We start from the raw sequence: 23,746 nt of genomic DNA on the forward strand, positions 1-23,746 counted from the left end.
TATTTCATCACTCGTGAATGCCTATGTATTTTATTCTTACCAGAACTGGAAACTGCTCAAAACTATCTCAACTGTATTGATTTTCCTTCTTGACATGTGCACACTCTACCAACACTGGCGCCTGATGCTAGAAGGGAGGCTGAGGAGGGGGACCCGGGGCTCTGAGGGTCGCCTTTGCCCTCCTTTGGGTCTTATATGTATGGTTGGCCTGTCTGGGAAGCACCCAAGGAAGGAAGGATAGGGTAGAGTTTCTTGCTTGCTGGTGTTTCTGTGAACGCCATTGCCTCCTTCCTGCATTCAGTGCAGGTTCTACTTGGAGTGGAAAGGTGGCCTCTCCTGTCTGACCCAGGTGTAGGTGTAACACGCCACCTTGTCCTCACTTGGAGTCTCACTGCATCCCACCCGTCGTGGGTCCACCGGGATTTTGTGCTCCTGGGGCATCGAGAACAGTGAGCCGCTGGGGCTGCATAGACCTCCTCTGCTGGTGAGTAGGCACTAGTGCCCCAGCAGACTTCACTTACACAGCATACCTCCAGATAAGATGATGAATTCTGGGATGGGGGCCACTTCTGAGTGCCGATTCCCTGGGCAGGTTCCCCTGGTGTGTGTTCTGTGCCCAGGAAACAGCTGTGGGTGCCTTATGGATGAGCATGGAAATGGAATCTGGTGGGGGGGTGGCATTCCAGGGCCACGGCTGCTGGGGGACCTCCGGGGGCTGGGGGTTCATGTTCTGAGACTGGGCAGGAGGCAGGAGAGGACATCTCCTCCCAGAGCTGGCAGAGCGTTTGCAGGGCAAGGTGGGGAGGTGTGAGGGCAGGTCTGTAGCCCAGCCGTCTGTGTACATCACTTCATCCATCTCAGCTTCCTGTCTGTAAAACGGAGAGAGGTGGGGAGTGAGGAGATCTCTTTTGAGTGTTGAGAGTGTAAGTGAAGCATCTAGCACGGGGCCTGCACAGGGTAAAAAAGTCCTCAGTCTGGGTGGTGGCATTATTCATGTTGTCCCCTCTGACCCACAGATGGGCCAGCTTCCTGAAGCCACGCCCACAGGGCAGGTGGGCTCTTGGAGATCTGCGTGGGGGTCCCGGGCCTCCGGCGGGAGCCAGCAGTGGCAGCGCCTGGGCGCCCACTGCCCGCTTCCCCATCCCGTGCGTCCCCGGGAGCCCTTTGCCGACAGCGTGGGCCATGCCTGGGGGCAGGGGACCATCGGGTCTCCCTCGTGGTCATCGTATGTTTTAAAGATAGCAACACAGCGGCCTTGAAAGTGGTGTGGCATTAAAGGTTTCCTTGAAGACTTTCTGGTGTAGGCCAAGCGGCCGGGCAGCGCTCAGAGGCCCTGCGGGGCATCGGCACCCGCACAGGCTCGGGGTCTGAGGGGCGACGGCGCTGCGGGCTCCCAGCAGGAAGGGGTCTCGCCGTGAGCGGCTTCGGGTCCGCGGCAAAGCGGCCGAGCCCCGGAGCAGCGGTCAGGGCGGTGTGTTGTTTCCCGTGTTTCCTACAGCCCTGGGACCTTCTGAAGAATGAACGTGCCATGCAGCAGCCCCTCTGGCGTCTCTCGGGAAAGCAAGGCTGCTGTGAGGCGGGACGGGGGCTGCTGGAGAGGCAGCACGTGTCCCTGGGCCTCGCTCGTAGCTCCGCCGAGGCGGGGGGCCACACAAGGACAGGTGGCGCATGGCTCCGCTGAAGCGGCTCCATGCTGGGCCGGGGCCGTCATGGATTTGGTGGGCGCCGACTCTGACACGGTGCTGAACGAGGGAAGCTAATCACAGCAGACGGGGAGGCAGCGGTGAGAGGCCGCCGGGCCCCGCGGCAGCTCCCGTCCAGCCAGGTGGCAGGGCCACCCCTCGGAGGCCATACTTTATGCCATCAGAGCCCGTCTCTTCACCTTTCCTCTCCAGCACAGCCTCACCTTGACGGCAGGCAGGCAGCGTGGTGCACGGCTTAGGGATTTATCACTTAGAGAAGACAGTAAGATCTGTATGTCATCATTTCCAACTGTCTAGCATTTCCTCGTATCATTAAATATTAATACACGATGAATATTTTGTGGAGACACTTTATTTCTTTAAGAACTTCTATTGAGATACAATTGACATACAATAAACTGCATCTATTTAAAGTGTACAATTGAGACACTTTTTTTTTAAAGGTTGTTTTCATGTTAGAAGCTGGTGTCCATTTAAATCCTTTTGCAGATTAGTTTAAGAAGAGTTAAATATTAGCCCTTTTCTATTTGGTTCACCTGGTGCGTGTATGTGTTTCTAAATATGGTCCTGACATGTGTAATAATTCTAATTTGTAAACTAGCAGGTTAAACTCTTAAATTAAATCCTGCTTTTTACACTCTTGCCACCAGGTGGCTAAGAAGAAATATTAAGCAGGAAAAACCCAACAATTATGCAAAGGACTCATAATTACTTTCAATTTCTGCTTCAGTGATGAAATATGAAACTCTACATGGACTGTGTTTCAGTAAGAAAACTGCTGAATAAGTGACAGAGGCATTTCAAGCAGTGCCAGGCCAGATGGACATTTCCATGTGTGTTTTTGTTTTCTTAAATATTGACAATGTTAAACTAACCAAATTCTGCTGAAGTAAAACTTTTTGAGACTCTCTCTAAGCCTGTTCCACCTCTGGGCTGACCCCTGGATTTCCACATTATTCCTGACCAGTTGGGTTTGAGACAAGGGTTCAGCTTTTGGACTTTAAGATTCTCAAGGGGAGGGTGACTAAGTCCTGATCACAGCAGGGCCTCCCAATCAGTTCTTTATACATCAGTAAAGTTGTTTGCAAAGACATTGCTTGAGTTCATTTACGATCAGTTCTAAAACCCAAAAGTAAAATGTGCCCAGTTGAATGCTAAAATATCTTGTGTGTCTCTTTCATTGATTCTTTACAAGATACTATAGGGAAATCTATGCACGGGAGGTGGTGACATAATAGGGTGGAAACACCTTTAGGCTTCTCTTCATGGAATACATCTGTTAGACTAAAGACAGCACCATGTGGGAGAAACAGTACTCACCCCCCCCACCCCCCACCCCCGCCAGGTTGCTACAGCTTCTTGAGACAGTGGATCTCATCCAGCGAATACAAAACCCCACCATTCTCCTCGCTGGTGCTCACGTGGCCGCTCAACTTCTGTGCGTTCTACTTTGCCCTTCAGTTTTCTAATTTACTAACTTTGACAAGTAACCTCTTGGTTGTACATGATTTTATTCACAATTCATTTTTCTGATTCAAAGTGAACATGAGTGCCTTAATCCTCTAATGGGAATTAATTGCTTGTTTCAGTGCTTAACTCTGATCCTTTCTCAATCCCCACAGGAATGAGGCTCTTCTTGAATGATCTGTGTTTGTTGTTCAAAACACAATCAGAAAGGTAGTGATGTTTTTCTTGTGAAAAGAGCTAGAAATGCAGAATATTAATCTTTTATTACATAAGTAGTATTCGCAAGCTAATATTATAAAAGATAAAATTCAGTAGATAAAATGTAGAAAATTATAATTTGGTCATTCTCTCAGGCTACATTATTTCCTAGAAAAGAAGTTTAAATTTTTATTGCCAGGTTTTCTTTTATGGAAATAAGCTGTCATCTTCTGTGGAAGAAAGTTACTGAACTGATTTTCTACAGAGTTGGAATCAACACCCTGTGGCCTAACCATGATCATTTCTATGTAATACCACCTTCCCAGGTGTTCACCTTGGCTCTGCAAAGTTAAGGCCACAACTAATGCTTGATAGGGCTTGATTCCCTCTCCAATTTATTACGCAGAGTATTCTTTTTTCTTTTATTTATAATATAAGGGGCTTCCTTGAGAAGAATATAAGCTAGCAGATATATAAAATTTTGATAAAGGAAGGAACTAGGGAGGAGAACTTAGGCAGGAACAGGGTCAAGGGGAAGAGGGAATTAACATTCATCGGGTCCTGAGGCCTGGCCCACAGTTGGCAGTCAGTAGAGATTAGCTCTTAGGGAGACAGGATGAATACAGTTTTAAAAAACAGGCATAGAAGCTCAGAGAGTTTAACGTTCCCAGAGACCCACAGTTGCTAGGTGGTGTAGGTGGGAATTTGATTCAGGCCTGGCATTGTACCATAGTGCCCTTCTTCACGCTTACCATGCATTGTGCCCTTAAATGGCCATCCGGCCCAGTGATGTTCCCTGCAGGGGCTGGCCTGACATCAGTGTCCTAGAACAGGCCTAACTGGGAGCATCTGCTTCCCATTAAACCAGAGATGGAACCATTCCTGATGGGCACTCTTCAGTTGCTCTGGAAAAGCCAAACTGGCTCACCTACAGCTGTTTCTATCCATTATTTATTGAATCAAGTACTTGCATTTTATCCAAGACTCCAATTATAACCCAGTGCCGTGGAAGGAACTGCTACATGGCAGGAGAAGAGTGGGGTGGAAGACATAGTAATGGGTGAGTCTCAGAAGGTACCATCCCCTTCTGCAGTGGCAGTGCTACTCTCTCCTAGCCTGGCGCAGGGGTGTGGTACATCAGGAGGGGTCCAATGTGTTCCTGGCCTGAGTGAATCATAGGCATATTTTGAGTTAGTCCTGGCTGCAGTCTGAGAGGATCTAGCTAGTGCAATAGCCTTTTCAATGTTCTGTTTGGTTGTGACCCTCACAGCAGCCCTTGGAAATCAGCTGAACATGACAGACAGACAAGGAACAGAGTTATACGGCAATAAGGAATTCAAAAAAGAAAAACAAACTAAACCCAAGGCTAGCAGAGGAAGGAAATAATAAAGATTAGAACAGAGGTGAATAGAGAAAAAAACAATGAAACCAAGAGTTGGCTTTCTGAAAAGAGCAACAAACTTTTAGCTAGATTAAGAAAAAAAGAGAGAAGATACAAATAACTAAAATCAGAAATGGCAGCAAAAACATTACAACCCATTTTACAGAAACATAAAGGACTGTAAGAGAATACTATGAACAATTGTATGGCAACAAATTGGTAACCTAAGTGAAATGGATAAATTCCTAGAAACACACACCTTACTAAGACTGCATCATGATGAAACAGAAAATCTCAACAGACCTATAACTAGTAAGGAAGTTGACTCAGTAATCAACGATCTCTCCACAATGAAAATTCCAGAACCAGATGGCTTCACTGGTGCATTCTACCAAACATGTAAAGAGAATCAGCACCAGTTCTCCTAAAACTCTTCTCAAAAATTTCAGAGGGAACACTTCCAAACTCATTCAATGAGGCCAGCACTACCCTGATAACCTAAGCCAGAAAAAGACACTATAAGTATAGACTAATATCTCTGATGAAGATTGATGCAGAAATTCTAAACAAAATACTAGCAAAGAGAATTCAATAACAAATTAAAAGGATTATATACCATAACCAAGTGGGATTTATTCTTGGAATGCAAGAATGGTTTAACACATGAAAATCAATCAATATAGTATGCTACGTTAACAGAATGAAGAAAAAACACTATCATCTCAATTGATACAGAAAGTTATTTGACAAGATCAACACCACTTCATGGTTAAAATAAAAAACAACTAGGGATAGAAGGAAATAACCTCAGCCTAATAAAGGCTGTATATGACAAGCCCATAGTTAACATCACACTTAATAGTGAAAAATCTTTTCCTTTAAGATCAGGAACAAGACAGGGATGTTTGCTTTTACTGCTTTTATTCAATATAGTGATAAAAGTTATACCTGGACAATCAGGCAAGAAAAAGTAATAAAAGACTTCCAAATTGGAAAGGAAGGAGTAGAATTCTCTCTGTTCACATGATTTTATGTAGAAAATCCTAACATTTCCTCAAGAAAACTATTAAAACTAGTAAATGAATTCAGCAAAGTTGCAGGGTGCAAAATCAGTGTACAAAAATCAGTTGCATTTCTATACATTAACAATGAACAATCCAAAAAAATTTTTTTAAACAATTCCACTTACAGTAACATCAAAAAGAATAAAATACTTAGGAATAAACTTAACCTAGGAGGTGAAAGGCTTGTACTCTGAAAACTGCAAAACATTGTAGAAAGACATCTCATCTTCATGGATTGGAAGACTTAATATTGTTAAGGTGTCAGTACTACCTAAACAGATATAATGCTATTCTTGTCAAAATTCCCAATGGTGTTTTTCTTTCAGAAATAAAAAAAATCCATCCTGCAATTCATATGGAATTGGAAGGGACCCCAAATGAGCAAAGTAATCTTGAGGAGCAAAAAACAAAACCCCAGTAAAGTTGGAGGTCTCATATGTCCTGATTTCAAAACATATTGCAAAGTTACAGCAATCAAAACAGTGTGATTTTGACATTAAGACAGATAGGTAGGGCTTCCCTGGTGGCGCAGTGGTTAAGAATCTGCCTGCCAATGCAGGGGACATGGGTTTGAGCCCTGGTCCAGGAAGATCCCACATGCCGTGGAGCAACTAAGCCCATACACCACAACTACTGAGCCCGTGAGCCACAACTGCTGAGCCCACGTGCCTAGAGCCCATGCTCTTTAACAAGAGAAGCCACCACAACAAGAAGCCCTTGCACCACAACAAAGTAGCCCCTGCTTGCCTCAACTAGAGAAAGCCTGTGCACAGCAACAAAGACCCAATGCAGCCAAAAATAAATTAATTAAAAAAAAGACAGACATGTAGATCAATTGAACACAATAGAGAACCCAGAAATAAATCCTTAGATGTACGGTCAAATGATTTTTGACAAAGGTGGAAAGACCAATGCAGAAAAGACAGTCTTTTCAACAATTGGAAAACTGGATGCCCATATGCAAAAGAATAAAGTTGGGCCCCTGCTTTACACCATATACAAAGATTAACTCAAAATGGATGATAAAAGTCCACAACATAAGAGCTAAAACTATAAAACTCTTAGGAGAAGATACAGGGCAAAAGCTTCATGACACTGGGCGTGGCAAGGGTTTCTTGGATATGACACCAGAATCATAGGCAATAAAAGCAAAAACTGGGTGACATCAAAATTTAAAACTTCTGTGGAGCAAAAAACACAAGCAACAGAGTAAAAAGGCAACTTATGAAATGGGAGAAAATATTTGCAAATCATATCCCTAATAATAGGTTAATAATATTCAGAAGATACAGAGAACTCTTAACAATGAAAAAACAATCTGATTAAAAAACAGGCAAAGGACTTGAATAGACATTTCTCCAAGGAAGATATACAGTGGCTAACATGAAAAGATGTTCAACATCACTAATCATTACAGAAATACAAATTAAAACCCACAGTGAAGCAAAAAGAGAAGACAACCTACAGCATGGGAGAAAATATTTGCAAACAAAGTGACCAACAAGGGATTAATCTCCAAAATATACAAAGAGCTCACGCAACTCAATATCAAAATAACAAACAACCCAATCAAAAAATGAGCAGAAGTCCTAAATAGACGCTTCTCCAGAGACGACATACAGGTGGCCGAAAAGCACATGAAAAGATGCTCAACATTGCTAATTATCAGAGAAATGCAAATCAAACTATAATGAGGTATCATCTCACACAGGTCAGAATGTCCATCATCAAAAAGTCTATAAATAATAAATGCTGGAGAGGGTGTGGAGAAAAGGGGACCCTCCTACACTGTTGGTGGGAATGTAAATTGGTATGACCACTGTGGAGAAGAGTATAGAGGTTCCTTCAATAGAACTACCATATGACCCAGCAGTCCCACTCCTGGACACATATCCAGAGAAAACCATAACTGGAAAAGATACATGCACCCCATTGTTCAATGCAACACTATTTACAATAGCCAAGACATGAAAGCAAGCTAAATGTCCATTGACAGAGGAATGGGTAAAGAAGATGTGGTACATAGATATAAAATGGAATATTACTCAGCCATTAAAAAAAATGAAATAATGCCATTTGCAGCAATATGAACAGACCTAGAGATTATCATACTGAGTGAAGTAAGTCAAAGACAAATATATGATATCACTCATGTGGACTGTAATTTAAATAAATGGTACAAAGGAACTTACTTAAAAAAACAGAAACAGACTCACAGATTTTGAAAACAAACATTTAACAAAGGTTAAATTTGGGAGGGGAGGGGGGATAAATTAGGAGCATGGGATTAACATACACACACTACTATATATAAAATAGATAACCAACAAGGACCCACTGTATAGCACACGGAACTCTACTCAATATTCTGTAATAACCTATATGGGTAAAGAATCTGAAAAAGAATGAATACATGAATATGTATAACTGAATCACTCTGCTGTACACCTGAAACTAACACAATATTGTAAATCAACTATACTCCAATAAAAATTAAAAAAAAAAACAACCCACAATGAGATACCACCTCATACCCTTTAGGATAGCCACTATAAAAAAAAGAGAGAAGGGAGGGAGGAAATAACAAGTACTAGTGAGGTTGTGGAGACACTGGAACCCTTGTGTGCTGTAGGTGGGAGTGTAAAATGGTGCAGCTGCTATGGAAAACAATATAGAGGTTCTGCAAAAAAAAAAGTTAAATGTAGAATTACCATATGATGTAGCAGCCCATTTCCAGGGATATATCCAAAAGAATTGAAAGCAGGATTTTGCAGAGCGATCTGTACAGCCATGTTTATGGCTGTATTATTTGCAACAGCCGAGAGGTGGAAGGAACCCAAACATCCACTGACAGATGCATGAACAAAACATGGCACGTACACATGATGGAGGATTACTCAGCCATAAATAATTTAGGAAGGAAATTCTGACACGCTGCAACATGGATGAACCTTGAGGATATTATGCTAAGTGAAATAAGGCAGCCACAAAAAGGACAAACACTGTATGATTTCATTTACATGAGGTAGCTCTATTAGTCAAGATTCACACAAACCTAAAGTAGCATGCAGCTGCCAGGAGGGAGAATGGCCAGTTACTGTTTAACGGGTACAGAGTTTCAGTTTTGCAAGATGAAAAGTTCTAGGATGGGTACTAGTGATGGTTGCACAACAATGTGAAGGCACTTAACACTACTGAACTGTACACTTAAAAATGGTTAAGATGGGACTTCCCTGGTGGTGCAGTGGTTAAGAATCTGCCAATGCAGGGGACATGGGTTTGAGCCCTAGTCCGGGAATATCCCACGTAGTGTGGAGCAACTAAGCCCGTGCACCACAACTACTGAGCCTGTACTCTGGGGCCCGCAAGCCACAACTATTGAGCCCACATGCCACAACTAGTGAAGCCTGCGCACCTAGAGCCTGTGCTCTACAACAAGAAGAGCCACCACAATGAGAAGCCCACGCACCACAATGAAGAGTGGCCCTCGCTCGCCGCAACTAGAGAAAGCCTGCGCACAGCAACGAAGACCCAACGCAGCCAATAAATAAATTAAAAAAAATTTTTTTAAACAGAAGTATTGGAAGATAAAGTAGACTGTAAAGAGAAAATTGGGCGATTAATTCAGGATGTGCAACATCTGAGCTCTGGAGACCCAGAAAGTGAACAGGAAGGAAGGAGAGGGAAGAAAATTCCCAGGATCCAAGATAATGAGTCTTCAGAAGGAAATTTCTGGCACAGTGAATGAAAAAAACCCACATGGAGATTGCTCATTATAGAACCTCACAATCCAAGGGAAAAAAGAAGACCCTGGAAGCCTCCAGAAAGAAGAGCCTGAGTCCTGTACAAAGGGTTGTGGCTCCCAGAGGCCCTGGACATCTGAGAATGAGTTTGGGGCATCAGAAGACAAAGAAATGCCTTTAAAGTTCGGAAGGAAATTACTTCTAGAATTCTCTACCTACTTACACTATTAATTGAGGCTGGGAAAGACTAAGCTTCAGAAAAATGAGGGAGTCAGCCAAGAAGGGGCTGTGTGGGACCCAGGGATGGGGCTCCAGGAGAAGCTGGGGAGGCCCCGGGGGCACCACACACCAGGCTGGAGCAGGAGGGGTGCAGGGAGCCACAGCTCCGGGACAGAACGAAAGCCGTGGGTGGTCAGGGCTGAAAGGATTCCTGTGGTGCTTTCAGAAAACATGAGGCCGAAGGACTGTCAGAGAAACCTGAGCAAAGCACAAAAAAGAAAAAAGGAGAAGAAAAAGCTTAAGCGATTTTTAATTCCAAGAAAAACAGAAAGTAGTCCAAGAAAGGAAATTAATCATAGTACACTATGTGCCTTATCTGAGAACAGTGTTTACATAGTTCTGATGCTGAACTGAATATGAATTTGACCAAAAATTGTGATGTGAGCCTATCGGAGGAACGTGGGGCTGAGAGACGGGCGCCAGGGCTTCTATGGCAGGAACATTTCAGACAGCCTTACCTTGTGCGCAGGACCAGCCCGGGCGTTCAGTCCTGCACCCTCACAGCAGTCCTCTGAGGCAGGTGGCCGTCTGCTTCCTCTGACAGTCCAGCAGGCCGAGGCACAGAGAGGTTCAGCAGTTTGCCTAAAGTCACAGTCAGTAAGTGTCAGAGCCAGGATTTCAACCCAGGCCGATTGGTTCTAAAGTCTGTGCTTTAAACCACTGTGCTCACCTGCTTTGGGGTAGGAAGGCAGGCAATTTAAAACATCAGGAGGCAGCAGTACAACCGACAACGTGGAGACGTATACCAGACACTTCAGAGGCTTAAATGGGTCTCTTCTCAAGGGAGTGGGAATATGTAGGGATGTTATTTTTCTTGTAAAGTTATTTGACTTCATCTTATGGACACACGTTACTTTAAAATCTAATCAAAGGGTAGAGACTGAGAGCACCAATGATCAGGAGAGTGCCGATGGGTCTGGCCAGGCTGTGCGGCCTCAGTCCTCACCCACCTGAGGCTCAGCCTCGAAGGACTGGGTGGCTTCCTGGGGCGCTCTCAGCTCTTCCCGTTCTGGTGGCGAACAAGACAGGCAGTGGTTTAGAGAACACGGCCAAGAAGAGAGCAAACCAGGGTGACAGAGGCCGGAGGGCTGGGTGGGTGCCGCTCAGGGAGGGTGTCACCTGGGAAGGGAGGTGAGAGCTTGAGGCTGCAGGCCCGCCAGGCCACGCCCTGGAGAGTGTGCGGCCAGGCCCCTGGGGGCTGCACGGGAACAGGCCAGAGGGACCAGGCAGCAGGCCCACCAGGGTCCTGCAGGAAGGTCCTCGCAAGGGTGGGAGTGGTGCATCCCGGGAGTTGTTATTGCCAGAATGTGTTGGAAGGCAGGGCTGGCTGGTCTCCGGCCCAGCGTCCTCTCCACCACCTCCCCTCCTCCCAGGCACACAGCTCCCTCCCTCCGTTCCCCCAGCAGAGCGGGCCTGCGTCCTCCTCTCCCCCTGCAGCTCCGAGTCCAGGCTCTCCTCATTCACATCTTGACTTTCACACCTGGGCAGGTGCCCCTCCAGCCCCACAATTCCAGTCTGTCCTTCTTCCGTCGTCAGTCACCAGAAACTAGAGCTCCTGTCACGTCTTTTTCTGCTCAAGGCTGGTGGCTGAGACCGAGGCAGCAGAGAGGAGGGGTGAGCACAAGTGGGTAGCTGTGTTGGCCTGTGGGGGCCACCCATCCTCCCCAGACACCCTGAAGAGGTGGGGCGAGGCCCAGACCAGCCCATGTTCACTGGGAAGAAAGCCAGGTCCTGTGAGAGAAGTGTGACTTCTCTAGGGGCCACTTGGCCTTGTGCCTGGTGGCAGAGTCCTCTTGGCACACCAGGGCCGTGTCCCTCAGTGTTTGACGGGTTGGGGACAAGCAGGGCGGCGAGATGCCAGGCTTGGAAGAGGGGCCCAGCCATTTAACTTTCATATCCATTTTCATTTGAGTCACTCGTACACAAATCACTTTGTTCAATTATGTAATGATCTGTGACCCAGATCCAGGAAGGTGGTAAAATATTTACCTTCTCATTGGAGCCAAGGTCACTGTGCTGAGTCACAGTGAGTCACAGGGAGGCCTCGTCACCCTCTAGGACCTTGAGGAAGGAAGGAACATGGAAAAGTGTGGTTAACGTTCTGCTGCATCATGCCAAGGCCAGAATGTAAGTCTAGTGCTGAAACCGGTTCTCTCCGGTAGCCAAGGACAGGTGATCATTTATATATATGTGTACATATGTCTATGTATATACGAATGTATATGTTTCTATTTGCTTACTGTTATTTCTATTTTTCTGTAACATTTACTGTTTAAAGTCTTTTTAAAAAGACTGAACACTAACTGGTCTACAAAACCACAGTTTTTTGCAGGGCTTGATCCCAGGACAGGCTGACCCCAGGACAGGCTGTCGCGAATCTGACAAGTGTGTTCTTAAAATGAGTCCCTCTCCCTGGAACACTGCCTGTGAAGGGTGGCTGGTTGGGAGTGGGGGCAGGGGCTTGGGTTGCACCCACGAGGCTCCCGGGATAAGGCATCCGTTTCCCTGCTGCGTGTGACCATATTCCTCTCTCACTTGCAGCTCCCGGCCACATGGCCCACATGTTCGTCTACGGGACCCTGAAGACGGGCCAGCCCAACCACCAGGTCCTGCTGGACGGCACCCATGGGCGCGCGGCCTTCCAGGGCCGGGGCTACACAGTCGAGCTGTACCCGCTGGTGATCGCGGGGGAGCACAACATCCCGAGGCTGTTGAACCTGCCAGGCCAGGGGCGCCGTGTAGCCGGGGAGGTCTACGCCGTGGATGAGCAGATGCTGCGCTTCCTAGACGAGTTCGAAGGCTGCCCAGACATGTACCAGCGCACCCGGGTGATGGTCGCTGTTGAGGGGGCAGGGGAGACCCTGTGGTGCTTCGTGTACAGCACGGCCACCTTCCCGCCTGAGTGGGTCCATCTCCCGTACCACGACGATTATGACTCGCAGGGGGAGCACGGGCTTCGCTATAATCCGCGAGAAAACAGATGAGAAGTGCAAGGGGCGCGGCTGCCAGAGGGCTGAGAACCCAATGGTTAGAAGATGACCTCGTCGGGTCCACCCTCACGAAATGCAAAAGCCCAGTAATGCCCTTTGAAACAAACATTTGTAAAACGCTTCTGTTGGGGGGAAAAATCTTTTTCAGTGGCAGCTGATTTCCCAAATAATTTTGACACACTGATAACGAGATTGTTTCCTGAAATCTGTCTCACTGATAATGCTTTATTGCTTGCTGCTTAAAGAGCATCGTGGGCTTCAATGTACTGGATGAGAAAAACTCAGGATTTTAATTCCCCTAAATGACATTTTGAAAACTTATGTTATCATGCTTTTCTTATTATGTTGGTTTTTTTTTTCTTTGCTTTAATCTGTAGATAACATTTAAAAAGAATTTAAAGACTTTGTGTGGCAGCTAGATTTTGACAGCCCTGCTGTATTGATTCTGACCTGCAGCACTTGAGAGAAATTTTTTTAAAGCTGATTTTAGACATCTCAGTGTAATAAAAGAAAAGAACCTCAAGAAAAACATGCTGTATTTTAGAGTACCTTTGAATATATATAACATCATTCTTCATAATTTTCAGATCAAGCTTATAGAGAGATTATTAAACTAGATAGTCTGGAAAATCAAATATAAAAGTATTGGTGCTATTGTTGGCCCTCTTTTTGAGTCTACTTATTTGGTAGAAGGTTCTTTTCCTTCTAATCTAGCAAAATAACAAGCGCCCACTTGCTGGCAGAGCAGCTGAACACCCCGATTTCAGACGGAAGCTCCTGGGAGCCCAGTGGCAAAGCACAGTCCCTACCCCCAGAGGGAGCGGCGTTTGGGGGCGGGCCATTCAGAGAAGAACCAACACGTTAGCAATTTGTTCTTCAGGCCTGACAGAAAGCTTAGCTTCCAAATACAAACAGCACTTCTTAAAGTAATTTTAGCAAGGCGTGATGTACCCGTTACCGCCCGCCTCCACCCGATGATCTGTCAGGGTAGATTCAGATCAGCACACGACTCTGCCTCTGCTTGCCTACCAGCAAAGTATGAAATGTATTCTAAGAGTTTCAGAACCAGATGAAAATACAGCTGCTGGTCCTGAGTAACCTCACTTTCTGTCGGGAGAGCTCACTTACTCTTCAACTTACTGGTAGACTGTGATCGCTCACTGTATCGGTCACGAAAGGATGACCGTTATTTTTAGCCCTTTTTTCTTAATTGGAAATTTGCTTCACAAGAACACAGGCGAGGATGGGTATCAGCTGACGAGCTGTGGCAGCCCCCCCCACCCCACCCCCCCACCGCTGGGGTGAGGGAGCCCCGCGGGGTGCCCTGGCACGGGAAAGGGGGTCGCCCCCGGGGACTCAGGGTCCACCCTCACCATTACATCCACACAGGAGGGATCTCCAGGACCATCACTTGTGCCGTCTGGACTTCACGGGGGTATGAACGACCACAAGCAGCCGTTAGGGCCTCAAGCCGGATGAAGCAGCTTAATCAGTTAATAAGGTGGCAAATGCTAATTTAATGAAGCTGAAGGCAAAGAGCTGGGACTTATATAAATTTTTAAAAAGGATCCCAATGAAATGCTAGTACTTAAAGTCTACTGGCACAGCCTGTAGCCTCTCATGTACATTGTCTTCATTCAAAAAAAGGGCAAACTAATATTTAGACAAATGCTCAGTTTTATTGATTTAATTTTGACACTAGGAAATCTCACAGCAGAAGTACAAATCATATGTACAAGTATTTATATCAATAAAATTTCCATTGGTGAGTTTTTGGCAGAATGTTGGTTTTGACTATATGTGGAATAAATATGACCATGTAAAATCTGCTGCACAGGGGTGTTCCTGCAAAACGCTTGAATAAATTGAGTGTGAGATAATAATACAAATGGCTAATTAAACTGGGTGATGACTGAAAGGCTATAAATACTTCATTCCAGTTCCACGAGCAGATCTCCTTCTCCAACTGTGTCTCCAGCTTTACAATGCACCAATTTCACCTTGAATTTAAAAAAAACAAAAGAGGGGAGAGTAAGAATTATTAACTAGACAGGAGGAAGCAATCTCGTCATGGGTTTCTGGAGACGAATGGACAGCCTGGCTGGCTCTGGAGCACAGGTAGAAGGTTCCGTGGCCGGGCGCCCATCAGAGGGGGCCTCTCGCACAGGGCCGTCCCCGGGGCGGGCAGTGACTCGCCTCCTTCCCCTCCTCATCCCTGGGGGTCCTGAAAGCCGCCGTCCCCGGGCACTCCTGCGGTCCCCTGCACAGCGTGCCCTCGGGGGCTGGGCCTCCACACCCGCCTGCTCTTCCTCACGGTTTCAGGTTGGAGAAATGCTGAGAGTTAATGGTGTATGTAGTGTTTAAAAAACAAAAACCCGCACACAATTACACAAGAGTCAAAACAGGTACTAATTAACAGGAGAGACTCCCCAGCCTGATCAGAAGCTTCCTCCTGAAGGGAAATGAAATTCTCAGAGCTTGGGCTGTACTCCGTGGCGCGATGTGGAGCAGGCACTGGGCTCCTGCGACCTTGCCTCTGTGCCCTTCCATTCCACCGAGTTCTCTGGATGTTAGTCAACTTTTGCTTTCCCAAATTTGTGTTCACATTTAAAACTAGAGACAGTCATTTGACTCGGAGGTTCTCACTTGGGCTTGAAGAGGAATGATGGGTTAGAAGTAACTGGCCGTCTGGGCAAGTGACAAACAGAAAAAGTGTCAGAGACGTGGGGTTGGGTACCCTGGCCTGTGTCCCCGCGGCTCCACATGAGTGGCGAGAAGGGCCTTCTTCCCCAAAGTTCCAGCCCAAGGCCTCTCGAGATGAAGAGAACCTGTTCAGTGACACCTGAAAGGCCTCATTCCACAGGGCTATTTGCACTGAAGTGGCTGCTTTTTATGATCTGAAGCCTCCAACGTGTTTATAGGATGTATCTGTCACACTGCTGCGGCTCCAGAGTGGCGGACCTGCTTCCACCATGAACCTGGCCCCCAGGCGAAAAACTGGCCGCTCGAAGCAAGAGCCACCAGCCCCAGGCTCAGGGGTCCGCTCCTCCTCACCCTGTGGGGCAGGACTCGAGCTGACAGGGCAGGGCCAATGTGCAAGTTCACCCAGAGCCCATCAGCACCCTGAGAGCAGCCAGGCGTCCCCAGGAGACCCAGGCCCCGGGGACACAGAGCACGCGGACAGGCAGGCGCCTTGCTCCTGCAGGGCGCGGACGCCACATTCATTCTGGCGTCAGTGCCTGTGCCAGGCACGCGAGCCCTGGCGCATCTGCTGTGTATCCTGGGCCCCCAAGCGAGGCCAGCTTCTCATCGTGGAGGGAAATCTCACGACAACATGCAGTGTAAATGGTAACTCATCCCAAGGAACAAATAGAACAATTTTTACAAGAGCAGAAACCAACACTTTCTCGTTCAATTCTTAAAAAGCCATCAGTTACAGAAAGCATGATTCCCCTGAAGCCACAGACCATGCCGAGCTCCTCTCCCACACCCCGAGGAGACGGCGTGCAGCCATCTGAGGCCCCTCGGCCTGTTCTCCAAACATCGGTTTCATTTCCTTTGGGGGAGGCAGATGGAGGCTGTGTCTCTCTGATGCAAACTTCACTGGTAGCTGACAGTACCTCTCGGCCCGGACACCCACTGTCCCCGAGGCTCTCTCGAGCTTTCCGGGCGTGGCCACAGTGCAGGACACAGCAGCCTACCCACCCCGCCCACCCTGCCCCAGCTCTCCTCGCTCCACTACGCAGTACCTTCAAACCAAAGCATCCTTCAGAAAAGGATCACTCTGTTACAAATGGAGTCTTTCTAGTCGCAGGAACAATAATGAAGTTACTGCTTAAAAGGACTTTTCTATTTTCTTCAATGAGAAAATCCATGTAAGAAGTTTTACTTTTAACAAATTTCAGTACTAATACATCTTCTTTTTTCCCTCCCTAAACCATTAAGTCCCACATGCCTTTCAGCTCCTCTTTTTTAATGTACGAGAGTGAGTCAAAAATCATCCGCACTCTGTAGAATTTCCACAGCCAGAGTGCAGGTGATTTTTGACTCGCCCTCACATTTATTACTTGTTTTTGGCTGTACCAGGTCTTAGTTGTCGCATGCATGTGGGATCTAGTTCTCCCTGCACTGGGAGCACAGAGTCTTACCCACTGGACCACCAGCGAAGTCCCCCTTTCAGCTCCTCTTGATCTAAAATTGAATTGTTCTCTTTGTGGAGAAATTATCTTGAAGCGTTGCATTAATTTTTGCAATCTCTAAAACCATTTCCTGCTGTGTCACCTAAGTCTCGGATAACTAACTGCCTCAAAGACAGATGTAAACATTAAAAATTAAAGACCCCTTAATTTGAAAGACATTAAGGTGAAGAACAATTGTTCTCCGACTCCCCTGATGTCACACAGACTCTCCTGGGAGGCCCGCAGGTCACACGGAGGCAGAACGTAGGGAGCCCCAGTCGCAGCGCCCTTGTCTTCAGGAGGGAGAGGCTAGGAGAGACCCCCTCCACCGTCCCCCTCAGGCCCAACCATCCAAGATTCAGAGGTGGAGGTTCTGCTTCCTGTCACAGCGGCCTGGGCTGGTGGGACCCTGGGGACATACCTTGCCAGTTTTCCCAGCTGTCATACTGTTCTGCATCTTCATGGCTTCAATCACACAAATTTCCTGACCTTCTGCTACCTGGAAAATGAACAAAAAGTGGACAGAAGTTTTAAAGGCATTTGAGTTTTGCAACAATGTTCAAGGGTGAGGCCATCAAGAGAGTCTTTGTCAAATGTTCTGAAATATAATTCAAACAGCAGCCACAGCCTCTAATACCTCATGTTCCAAGTACATCTTTGGGGGACCGCAGGGATGGGCTACTCCCTCCATCAGCAAGTCCTTGTTAGAAAAAAATCCCTGATATTGGAGGTTCCGGGTGCTGCCTGTGGGGCCTCCCCTGGAAATCTCTGAATCTGCCTCTGCCACAGAGATGTGGCAAAAATGAATGTCTTCCACTTACACAAAACATCCAGCATTAGCGCATCTCTACAAACAGAAAGATTTGTGGTTTCCAGGGGCGGAGGGTAAGGGGAAGTGCTTGTGGATGGGTGCAAGGCTTCTCTGGGGGTGATGAAATGTTCTCAGATTGACTGGTGACGGTTACACAATTCTGTGAATAGATAAAAACCACTGAAGTGCACACCTTAAAGGGGTGATTGTATTGTATGTGAACGTTATCTCAGTAAAGCTGTTGTCAAAAGTAAGCGTTTCTGTCTGTAGCACTGAGGGGCTGGGAACAACAGCCAAGCATCCAGGCCATGGGGACCACTGTCCCCGCCTTTGCAAGACATGCCAAGTCCTGACAACCAGGGGGCTCCCAGAAAGCGCCTTCAGGGAGTGACTCCTTGAGCTCACCCACTCCTTGCAAGGAGGCCGGTAGTTCCTGGGGCACTGGCTCAAGCTTCATGCTCTGCTGTTTGCCTTCCGTGGTGAGAGAAATCCAGGCAGAGCTGGGTGTAAACCCTATGGGGTTAAACCTGGGACTCCCACCCAGGAGTTAGCTGTGACTAAAGGTCCTCCTATTTATTCTGCTTTCTCTGCCCTTGATGGGGAAGCACCAAGGAGCTGAGCTGCATTTTTCTCCTATCTTTGTGAAAAGGGCCTTGCAGTCTTTGAAATGGGAGAGCTGAGCTTCCTAGGGGCACTGGGCTGTGTGGGGTGCTGGTGGGCATCCAGCTGTGGGGCCCCAGACACTGGTGCTCATCCTGTGTCACAGAAGTGCCTGGAGGCTGTTCTTTCCTGAAATCCCCAGATGATCTCCAAGTCCGCCCCCCCCTCCCCCCCGCCCCGGACCCCCGCGCAGCACAAGCTGTCTCAATGGCGTCAGGACCGCCTGAGCCCTGTGTGCTCCTCTCCTCCGCTGATCAGGTGGTGGGCGCTTTTTCCTGGCACAGAAATATAGGAAGAGAGGGGGTGCCAACGCCTCGGTGCTGGCACGGAGGCGACACTGCGCTGGAGGGCTGGGCACACGCACCGCGCCTGCAGCCCTTGTGACTCACTGGCACCTGGCACCTGTGTTCCAGACGGCGAAGAACCCACTTGCGAGGCTCACTCTTCAACTCGCAGAGCGAGAGCAGTGAGGGCGGCTCCAGGGCAACGCAGGGCCCCGTCAGGGTGTCAGGACAGCCAGCCCTCAAGGCGTCATTTCAGAGCCCTTTTCTCTCTTTCCAAAGGCAGGCAGGGACCAGGCAAGATGGGAGGAGGGCACGTCCCCAGAAGTAGCACCTGCCATTTGGCTCCACATGCAAAACGCTGGCGGGCCCAGATCACAGCTCTCAGACAGAGGCTGAGGGTCCAGAGCTGGCCTCACACCCCTCAGCATCCCCACCCAATGAGAGGCGTTCCCGCATCAGGGCCCGTGGCTTTCTGGGAAGCGGATCTGAAATTCAGCAACATGGAAATTCCATCCAAACATCAGAGATCGGTTCTCTGCCTGCGGGCTCTGGGAGCTCCCTCCTCACAGACGGCCCGGCGCCCACCAGGGGAAGCTGCCCAGGGCCCTCAGAGCCCGTCTCCCCATCCCGGGCCCCAGAGGCGTCTCTCAAGCAAGCACGAGCCTGCCCTCCTGCAGCTGCTTGGCACTGCCGGCCAGACAGCGCCCCTCACTGCTGCTCTATGGGAGCTTTAAGTAAGTGAATTTGCAGTTAATGCATCTATGACGAGGAAATGAATGAACCTCGAAGACTTCCAATGGTCACACCAAGGGGGCGGGCACCGAACTAACAAGGATACCCATAAGAAACGGGCAGAAGGACAGCTGCCCGGGCCACAGCCCCGCTCCAGGCTCCAGCCAGCCACCCTGGAGGTGAGAGCAGGGGCTGCAGGCTCTCTGTGCTCATGACAAGGGCGATCTGCAAAGAGGGGACATACACACGACTGCAGGTGGCAGGTCCCCAATCACCCACCAGAAAAACAAAACCTCTGGTTTAGCCAGAGACGATCAGGGGAGGTGAGAAAGTCCCCCAGTTAAAACACCCCTTCTCTCAGACTGTGTCGCTCTGGCAATTTGATTAAAAAGGCTTCAAGGAAAGTGCCTGCGGGTTAGAAGTACCGACCTGCTGCTGGAGTCTGATGAGGCGGCGCCGCCCTGAATGGAGAACTGACCGCGCCTCTCCCTCTTCCTTCTCCCTTCTCATTCCTGTCTCCCCGCCCTAGTTTCTTTCCCTGTTTCTGCTGGTCCCTACTTATGTTATTTGGTGCAAATTTAAGTCGTTCATTTCTCTATCTCTGTTCACTCACAACAATCTGCTTTGTAGTTTGTTTTCGCTCGTTTGTCCCTAAAGAGAAAGAACTCTTGGAAGTTGTTCCCTGACGCTCCACCAAACAGGGAGAGACGCGCGGTCACCAGGACCGCGCTATACGCACACGCGCGCAACCGCGTATGCACACGTGAACGTGACCTACATTCAAGCTATTTCATCTCTCAAAAGCCCAAGTCAGGGAAGGGATATGGTACAAACCATACATCAAAGAACAGGGATAGGGCTGTAACTGGGGGCTGCTCCACCGACCTGCCGGGCCCCCACAGGCTCCAGTTCCAACAATAACCTGGACAGCACCACACAGGCCTCTCACCTCCACCATCTGGAAGCATCCTTGTCCAGAGATGCCTGCCCCCCTCCCCTCCCCGAGCTCCGGAAGGTAACGGCAACACTGCCCGGATTTCCCTGTGTGTTCGGAAAGCCAGGGCACTAACTGGGTGAGCAGAGGGGGCGCCCCGACGGCCAAGGCTCCATCTCAGCGCGCGCATGCAGGGCACGGCCGCTGCAGGGTTTGTGGGCGCACACTTCCCCAACACTCTGGTGCATCATCTCATAAAGACTTAACGATTGTGACAGGATGTCTCCAATGTCGGGCTTACAAAATGGTCACAAGCCTCGCAAGTCTTTCTGATAAACCTACTCAGCCTGACGTACTTCTGCGCTCCCTGTCTAATTGGTGTAAAGTTTGGAGGTCTGAATCCTGTATCTTTCATCCGGCTTATTGCGTCCTCTCCTCTGACACGGGGTCAAGGTTCACATTCGCATCCGATTATCAGAGCGCACTCATTAGGCGGGAGCCTGCCTTGCCCCAACATGAGTGAGCTGGGGGGAAACCTCAGCCCATTTACTCAGCAGATTTTAGCATGTCTGGGAGGCCTGAACGCTGCCCGGCACGGCTCTGCGCTGAAGACTTTCAGACATGTCCAGCTGATGACTAATTGTGAGTGACAGGAAATAAAATCCAGTAAAGCCAGCTGCTTGCCATGGTCGGCAAAGTGACTCTAATGGGGCTAGGCTGCCAATTTTCCAGTTTTACTGGCAAGTCTTCCAAGTGTAATTAAGGGAAGTTATAAATGATATGGAAATCTATCAAATTCCATTTATTTTCAGAGGACTCTTTCCCCAGAGACTTTTATCTTCAAGCTTATAGTCTGCTTTGTTGTGCTAATGATTTAAACCACTTCTTATTTCTGATTAAAGCCCTCAATATCCCTCTACCAAGTTCACTTTACTCCTTCCCCAAAGATTAAAAGACACGGAACCTTCTCCAGCACATGTCCCTCTGGGACAACATGCTGAGGCCAGGACACATTTGGCAACTTGTATAAATCAAACTGCAAATGCGTGAAGAAAGCCCCAAGAAGGTGCGGGAAGAGAAAGGGAAGAGAAAGGGGGAGAAAGATCTCCACCAAACATAAAAGGAAGCCCCCAAAGTACAGACTTGAAAGCTGTGCTCAGGACTAGATATTCATCAGAAGGTGGTGTCGCTCACTAATGTTATTTGATTTGGAATAAAAGCATGAAAATGATGGCAAAGGCCTAAAATTGGAGATGTAAAGGATGACTGCACAGTATTCCATTTCTCAATTTCATCCTTCAGAGTCACAAGATGGGGGTGACACAGTGGCGGGATGAGATTTACAGTAACAGCTGTGGTCTTCCCACACAAGGGAGGCCCTTCTAATGGGCTAAGGTCTGTTTTGAACAGACGGGGAGGAACAAAACAAGGTTCCCTATTAAGAGTGTGCAGTCATATTTCTGATAAAGAAAATGATTACGGGAGTCGGATTTCCTTTAAGACGGTCCCTACCCTCTTTCGTCGTCCACAACCAGGGTTGTTTTCAAGGTGCTATCCTTTAGATATAGGAAAGAGGCCGTAAATGGCATGGAGGGTTTTTCCCCTGTAAGCCTGCTCTCTAGCAATTGTGAAGGATGCATAGGAAACTGTGCCAGTAGCATATGGCTTTCTCCTGTGCTAAACATTCATACAAAAGACAGGTTCATCAGTCATTGGCGTATCTGGATAAAAAATTAGCTCCTGATGGATGGTATTTTGAGCTTACCTGCTGCTAGTACATTACCAGAGAAACACAGGTTTTGAAACCCACATGACATTAGAAACTGCAGACCATGAAATACGACACGTGCAGGAGCACATAATGTACGCCAGATTATACAAAATAATAAATAAGCTATTTAAACCCTCTGCCTAAAATTGGGCCCGCTGCAAGGAACCCTGGGTCACTTCTACGCAGGCCAATTAATGCACAGCATCTGCTGTACAGAAGCAGGGCGTGAAGCACTTCCGAATGATTTCAGCAATTAAAAGAAAACTGTTTCCTGCCTGTTCAGACAGCAACTGTTTCAATGCAAGAGTGAGCACCAAATCACTGTGCGCAGCTGAAAAATTAAGTCCCCTTTTTTGGGGAAGAGGGGTGGGTGGGAGGAAGAATTTTTATGGAAAAAGGAGGCTTCTTTTGTTGTCCTACATTCTGTGTTTTCCTGCCAAATTAGACAGAAGGCTCGGAGGGCTTACCGGCCTGCCGCGGTCTCCCCTTCTGCTGTGCTGGGCCCCTCGAAAGCAGGGATCAATATCAACCCTGCTGCCGACCCCACAAAAGTGAAAATCCTTCAATTACGTTCTTAAAGGCTGTGCTACTTAGAACACAGGCGCCTGAATGCAATGCATTTTAAGGCCCTCAGATCTGAAGAAAGACGCAGTTAACAGCCACAAGAAAAAGGCATCTCGGATTTGGTTAAAAGGCACTGTGAGGATCTGATTATAATAACTTCCTCTTTCTGAGCCTGTAAGATAGGCTGGTTAATATCCCCTGATATTTCCTGAAGAAAAAATGTGCGTTCTCATCCCAAGATCTTCGTGTAGAGAGGGTGGGAGAAGAGACCCCAGGAGACAGGGCAGTATTTAAGCAATGATGGAAGGAACCATCATCGAATTACAAAGAAAGAGAGGGCAGGCGACAGAAAGGCTGCCAAACCCCTTATCTGCAGTGCAAGGAATGCCTCCTTTAGCGGTCTGTGCACCAGCGACTCACTTGGGAGGGCCTCAGGGAGAGGCAGCGGCCGGCCCACTGCTCGCTTCCTCAGGTCCCCCCTGTCCTCCCACCGGGGCTGCCTCCCTGGACACACTGGGCGTCAAAGCAGGGAGCTCTGAGGCTCGGGGAAAGAATACAGAGAGGTGGCTGATATAAAACCAGTCCAGTGTTTCTGGAAACTCCTTAAAGTGAAGAAAACTACCCCTCCCTAACACCCTCTAAGTTAGCTCAAAACTGGAGCCAGAGCCTCTAAGTTACAAAGAGAACCAGTTAAAATTAATGCCATTTATAGTATCTTTAACAAATCAGTCTGGATTCTTGGCCTTTGTGAAGTATTCTGCTTTAAAGAACTCATTTGAAATAATGATTTTTTTACTTTATTAAGGTTGGGGTTTTTTGTTTGTTTTTTTTGTTTGTTTTTTTTTAAGCAAAAAGGTGAGAGGAGATATTTTGCATTTTGTTAAGGCAGGGGACTGCCATCTTCAAAAATGTTTAAAACAAAGACCCTCTAATCCCAAGTAGATCATCCCTTGAAAAATAAAATCAAATGCCAAACTTGTAGAAGAC

At 47.7% G+C, this 23,746-nt stretch overlaps 2 protein-coding genes across 7 annotated transcripts in view; one reads left to right on the forward strand and one right to left on the reverse strand.

Moving 5' to 3' along the window:
* Nucleotides 1–14,337, forward strand: part of GGACT (gamma-glutamylamine cyclotransferase) — a 59,239-nt gene extending 44,902 nt beyond the window's left edge. For all 4 annotated transcript variants that reach the window (XM_057707847.1, XM_057707848.1, XM_057707849.1 and 1 more), the window contains one exon: nt 12,377–14,337. In XM_057707847.1, the coding sequence (XP_057563830.1) occupies nt 12,388–12,819 (432 nt within the window). In that variant the 5' untranslated portion in view covers nt 12,377–12,387 and the 3' untranslated portion in view covers nt 12,820–14,337. The remainder of the gene's footprint in view (nt 1–12,376) is intronic.
* A 352-nt stretch (nt 14,338–14,689) lies between these two features.
* PCCA (propionyl-CoA carboxylase subunit alpha) overlaps nt 14,690–23,746 on the reverse strand; it is a 383,508-nt gene continuing 374,451 nt past the window's right edge. For 2 of the 3 annotated variants that reach the window (XM_057707846.1, XM_057707845.1), the window contains 2 exons: nt 17,425–17,502; nt 14,690–14,825 (listed from right to left, as the gene is read on the reverse strand). In XM_057707846.1, the coding sequence (XP_057563829.1) occupies nt 14,757–14,825; nt 17,425–17,502 (147 nt within the window). In that variant the 3' untranslated portion in view covers nt 14,690–14,756. Of the gene's footprint in view, nt 14,826–17,424; nt 17,503–23,746 lie in introns of those variants that run through there. The other variant, XR_009049065.1, reaches the window with a different exon arrangement.

Source organism: Hippopotamus amphibius, chromosome 14, assembly GCF_030028045.1.
Source record: "Hippopotamus amphibius kiboko isolate mHipAmp2 chromosome 14, mHipAmp2.hap2, whole genome shotgun sequence".
In the NCBI taxonomy this organism is placed as follows: domain Eukaryota; kingdom Metazoa; phylum Chordata; class Mammalia; order Artiodactyla; family Hippopotamidae; genus Hippopotamus; species Hippopotamus amphibius.